Here is a 6,000-nt window from a genome sequence, read left to right as displayed (position 1 = left end):
AAATGTAACCTGTTTACAGATGGACCAAGCGATCTGCGCTCTGATTGGCGGGTGGTGGAGAGTGACATCTTTTCCAAGAACATTGGGCTTTCCCTTAGAGCCCATCCTTCGGTATTTCTCGTGACCAAGAGGCAAGAACTGGAATATTTACTGATTTATTCAGTTGTCTTGTTGTTATATTCAAATAGAAGGTTCCAATATTTCAATTGCTTTAAATCAATAACAGAATGATAGCGCGAAGGTGGGGGTCAATGTTTTGTGGATGGCTAGTACAGCCTCGACCTCGTACTCAGATCCTTTGACCCATCTGTACACGCCTCAACCCCGATGTATTTAAGATGGTGAAATCGATTTTGGGTGTGGAATATAATTTTTTTAAATCATCCATAGCCCTTGAAGATGACTGAATATATAAAAAGTAGACAACAATTGTTTTTGATTAACTCCTCGAAAAACTATTGCAATTTTACAAGGAGTGATAAAAAAACATTTCCCCCGTATTTAGAGTTGTTATGAGTTTAAACATACAAAAATATTTTCAAAGCCCGAGATAGATTGCACCATCTTAAATACAATGTTCGAGCTTAAGTTGCTCAGTACTTGATTAGGCCCTACAGTAAGTTGTGAAGAGACTTGATCATGATCTTGCTGACAGAACAATAACCAGTTTATAAACAAAACATGTCTTATTTATATTTATTTTAAGCACAGAAATTAAAATTTTAATTTTAAAATATATAAAAGCCTATACAAAGCCTATAAATTTACAAGTAATTATTTCTTTCGTCAAGGAACAATGATAGATTTGGTTCTAATAATTAAAAAACTCTTGGATTCTTACCCTCTTTGAGAATCATACCGATATTTGATTCAAAATGAGTTGTGTTTAAAATAACACAAAATTCGACATTGTGAACACTTTCTGCACAATTTTTCATCCTGTCAAATCATAAATTTGTACCTTGTACGTAGAGAAGATGTAAAATGCTACCTGGCTTTTAAAAAAACAACTAAGAAAGTCCACCAGAATAGAATCGGAATCGCTACTAAACCATTAATTTTTCCTTCAATAACTACAAACCAACAATAGTCTATACTCGTTTCAACTGCTGGACTCTAAAATTACCATACTCCAACCTATAGCATGACTTCCCTTTATTTTTAGTGTGCATTCTCCAATGTACAGTGTTTAACTTAAAATGCTGATGGTTTCAGTTTTTCACGTAATTGACGACGACAGAGCACAGTTCAGAACATCGCAGTGCTACGGAACATACAACGTCTAGAAGCCAGGGGCTGGGGCGTGCCGAGACTAGAACATGGAACATGATGTACAACACAGGTGTCCACTCTTCTGCGGCAACTCGATGTCTTCGTTCAGCTTCTTCCTTATCGATTCTGGAACAAAATTTGAAAACTTTAGATCAGTTATATAAAAGTCTTAAACATTGTGCACTATTGTATTACCAAGAACGTAGCCAGGAAAAAAAATTTTTTTGGGACGCCCCCCCTCCAAACAAAACCCAGCCAAAACATATTTTCCATTGATGGACAGATAGTAAGGACCAATTTTGTTCCTTAAAAAGTTCTTGACTCGTATCTTTGTCGAAAACTATCTTTCAGCAGTACATGTCAGTAATACTGAATTATTTAAATGATAATGATTGTTTACTAAAAATATAATTGAAAACTTTAAAAATCTGAGGGGGGAGGCGGACCCCTTGGATACTCTTGCCGGCTACGCCATTGTGTATTACTAATAATTTAAATAAATAGTTGAGGAGCGCATTTACGTAAGACACTCTATTAAATATTTCCATGATACTCTGGTAGACCCGTTCGCCATTTTTACGCCACCAGAAAACAACGTACTATCACTGGTGGAATGGAGGTGAATTTGCTTCATCAGTATTATTGGCAAATAAGGGAAGGAATATGTCTGAAATGACAATATAAAGTAGGGATATACCAGTACTCGTTCATGTAAAATTTGTTTTTGACGATGATGGAAGGATCCTCAAGATAAGGGGAGACGTTTCATATCTTAAAACGTAATGTTACCTTTTTTCTTTCAATAAGCCACGAAAAATGTTTCATATCTACGCAACGCCCAACATTGGTTTGTATGATTTCACGTTTTAAAATATATCTTCTTCGACAAGCTTTAAAACAGATATTATGGTCTGTGGAACATTAAAAATTCTACTATTACAACACTGCATTAGAACATTAAAAAGGTTTAGATTTTCCAACTGTTTTTAGATTTATGTCCTCCTATGTTAAATATGTTGGTGAATAATACTTCAAAACCCTTCGTGGTCGATAAGTCAGTTACCAGGAACTGATTCAATATGAAGTATACTAACATTGTGGGAATATAATACTTGTCAGACACAAGACAATAGTTACCTGCCACAGCTTTCTTGTTAATGGCACAGAGTCCCTCACACAAACTCTTGACGGGATTCACCTCCTGGTTCAGACCCTCGCTCCATATCAATAACATCCGATAGCTGTGCTCCTTGTAGCTGTTGGGACCTGTACATCAAACACAATATAAGAGTTACTGTAACACCTCTCTTACCGTACAGATCTTATAAAATCTCTTGACCAGATTCATCGCATGATTCAGACCCTCGCTCCATATCAATAATATGCTCCTTATAGATGTAGGGTCTGTATTCTGTACATAAAACACAATGCTACAGCCTTTAGTTTAGACCTTTGCCTCATATAAAAAAACATATGGTATCTGTGTTCTTTGCCACAGCATTCTAGCAATGGCTTAGATCCTCTCACAAAAACTTGAAGGAACTATTATCCTTGTTCAAAAACTTTCACTCCACATTAACTATATCTGATGGCCGTGTTCTTTGTAGCTGTTGAGTACTACACATAAAGCCAGGACACGTACTGTTGTTCTGGTACGGCCTGTACCCAATACCACGTACCTGAGATCATGTGTTCCCTTAAGGGTACAATTTGTGTCTATTATGTTGCGGATTAGCATAGACCCGATCTTTTAAGAGCCAGCCTGTTTTATGTCCGAAGGCTTTTCCAAAGATCTCTTACCATCGATCATTACGACTACATTTTTACAAATTCTGGCATCAATACCAGTCCTATCTAATTGTACTTCGCTAGTTCTTTCAGCATTATGAAAAACTTTGAGGCAACCGTACTCCTAAACTTCGATCTCTAGTGACATTGTGACAAGATTGTTATGTAGTAGGAATACCTGTGTACTGGTGCTCTATGGCCCGTATCTGCTCCTCCGTTAACCGTACTCCTAACCTTCGATCTCTAGTGACATTGTGACAAGATTGTTATGTAGTAGGAATACCTGTGTATTGGTGCTCTATGGCCCGTATCTGCTCCTCCGTGAACCGTACTCCTAACCTTCGATCTCTAGTGACATTGTGACAAGATTGTTATGCAGTAGGAATACCTGTGTACTGGTGCTCTATGGCCCGTATCTGCTCCTCCGTGAACCGTACTCCTAACCTTCGATCTCTAGTGACATTGTGACAAGATTGTTATGTAGTAGGAATACCTGTGTACTGGTGCTCTATGGCCCGTATCTGCTCCTCCGTGAACCGTACTCCTAATCTTCGATCTCTAGTGCCATTGTGACAAGATTGTTATGCAGTAGGAATACCTGTGTACTGGTGCTCTATGGCCCGTAGCTGCTCCTCCGTGAACCGTACTCCTAACCTTCGATCTGTAGTGACATTGTGACAAGATTGTTATGCAGTAGGAATACCTGTGTATTGGTGTTCTATGGCCCGTATCTGCTCCTCCGTGAACCGTACTCCTAACCTTCGATCTCTAGTGACATTATGACAAGATTGTTATGCAGTAGGAATACCTGTGTACTGGTGTTCTATGGCCCGTATCTGCTCCTCCGTGAACCGTACTCCTAACCTTCGATCTCTAGTGCCATTGTGACAAGATTGTTATGCAGTAGGAATACCTGTGTACTGGTGCTCTATGGCCCGTATCTGCTCCTCCGTGAACCGTACTCCTAACCTTCGATCTCTAGTGCCATTGTGACAAGATTGTTATGCAGTAGGAATACCTGTGTACTGGTGCTCTATGGCCCGTAGCTGCTCCTCCGTGAACCGTACTCCTAACCTTCGATCTGTAGTGACATTGTGACAAGATTGTGATGCAGTAGGAATACCTGTGTACTGGTGTTCTATGGCCCGTATCTGCTCCTCCGTGAACGCCCAGTGGTGTGCTAGCCGCTTCCAGTCTCCTGCGTCCAGTTGTCTGTGTGCCAGCTTGTGGAGGACCGGTCGCAGTCTGTCCTGGCACTCCCCCACACCTCCCTCCTGCTGCGACCTCCACTTCCGTCGTGCCGCACTCTGCGGCCCTCCCTCGCAGTTGTCCTCCTGCAACCCCACAGTCCTACTTGGGAGTGACACTCTGTCTCGCCCTCCCGCCACTCTCCTCCACTTCATCCTGTGTTCTTTGTCTCCATTTCATTGTTTCGTGTATTAATTTCAGCTCATGTTTTCATAAAGTTAATTTATTTCAATGCAATTTAGTACATAGTGGGAGTCAACCAAGCTTCATTATTAGGTCCATTGTTATTTAAATCATAAAATATAGTATTAATATCAAACTATTTCCAATTCAATTAAAAAAGAATCCAAATATAAAATTTGAGTGGTTTTTTTGTTGCTAATCCACTCTTTTATAGAGATCACATTAAAATCTTGTTTTCAAAGCAAACAATCTGTGAAAAAATTTTAACACTCTATCAGTTTTTACAGAAATAAGAAAATGACAGTCAAGCTGGTCCCCAACTTCAATCATATTTATACACATACACAAGAAGTATTTTTATGAATCTAACATAGTGGGAAACAACACCGTCATTAAAAACGTGTGTGCATGTTTTTTGTAAGCATTTAAAATATATGTCTATTTTTGAAAAAGAGGGAATCCTATTACGCATTGACGGGGAGAAAACTAACAAACTGAATTCACGAGTGATGGTGCGAGCACAGCACACATCATTAATCAGACTGTCAATCTCCTCCATGGCTCTCAGAGTATTGATAGATTAATGCTGTGTGAAGTAAATCTTTGATTCACTTAAGCCTCTCGTCAGTCTGTTATTGCAGACTCTTCAGGGCCAAACTCAATATTTTGAAAGGATAATAGTCTTATTAGTAGTTAAAGATTCGGTTCAGTTTTTTGTGGGTACTTTGGTATTATACTAACCACTCCCTGAGAGTGAAATTTTGGTTTATCTGCCTACTAGATACATTGCTAGATGAACAGTTAACATTAACAATTACATTTTCGCACCGCTATAGTTTTAAGGCTCTCTCTAGCAATAAAAATACATCTTTAATTTTAAACTACCTGTTTCAATTTTTTGGTCATATATATATATATAAACCGCTAAAGATATAAGTAGATATATATTTAGGGGTTCTAGGACACATTAAGAGCCAGATGCTCAAATTTAAAACGCAAAAAATTGAATGAAAATACCACGTGTTAAACTAGTAAAAAAACTACAACGTCAAACATTAAACAATTTAGGAAAAAATGAAAAATTTAAATGAAAATAATCAAACGCTCATTCCATGTTTAAAAAGTTTGCTTTCATCATTCTTAAGCTCTTTGCCTCCAATATTATTAAGCTGTTTAGTAAAAAACCTAAAATTGATATTTTTAATTCGCGGTAGCGTTTCATTACCTCAAAAAAAATAATTTAATTCATGTAAAAAATATTGGAGTTTTAATCCGTGATGATTTCATTTTTGTCATACAAGTAATTGAAAGATATTTATTTTACAATATTAACCATATTACAATCTTTTTCTTAAATTGTCTTCGTTCCAACAAATATAGTTGATTTCTTTGATCTTTTTTATCATCCAATATTCAAAACCTATTTGGGAAATGGACTTTGACATCTTCCAATTTTGCAATTATTGCACACCCGTATTTGACTTCCCATTTGTCTAAATTCATAATTTT

General features: G+C 37.6%; 1 protein-coding gene across 1 annotated transcript in view; it reads right to left on the bottom strand.

Annotated features, from left to right (window-relative positions):
* Nucleotides 1–1,138: 1,138 nt before the first annotated feature.
* LOC124366925 (ankyrin repeat and death domain-containing protein 1A-like) overlaps nt 1,139–6,000 on the bottom strand; it is a 140,649-nt gene continuing 135,787 nt past the window's right edge. Inside the window, exons 11-13 of the mRNA XM_046823532.1 lie at nt 4,184–4,394; nt 2,410–2,538; nt 1,139–1,398 (exon numbers count right to left, since the gene is read on the bottom strand). Coding sequence (XP_046679488.1) covers nt 1,313–1,398; nt 2,410–2,538; nt 4,184–4,394 — 426 coding nt within the window. The 3' untranslated portion in view covers nt 1,139–1,312. The remainder of the gene's footprint in view (nt 1,399–2,409; nt 2,539–4,183; nt 4,395–6,000) is intronic.

This window comes from Homalodisca vitripennis, chromosome 7, assembly GCF_021130785.1.
Source record: "Homalodisca vitripennis isolate AUS2020 chromosome 7, UT_GWSS_2.1, whole genome shotgun sequence".
Lineage (NCBI taxonomy): Eukaryota > Metazoa > Arthropoda > Insecta > Hemiptera > Cicadellidae > Homalodisca > Homalodisca vitripennis.
Note: the sequence above shows the minus strand (reverse complement) of the source record. Positions and strands in the feature narration are given on the sequence as shown.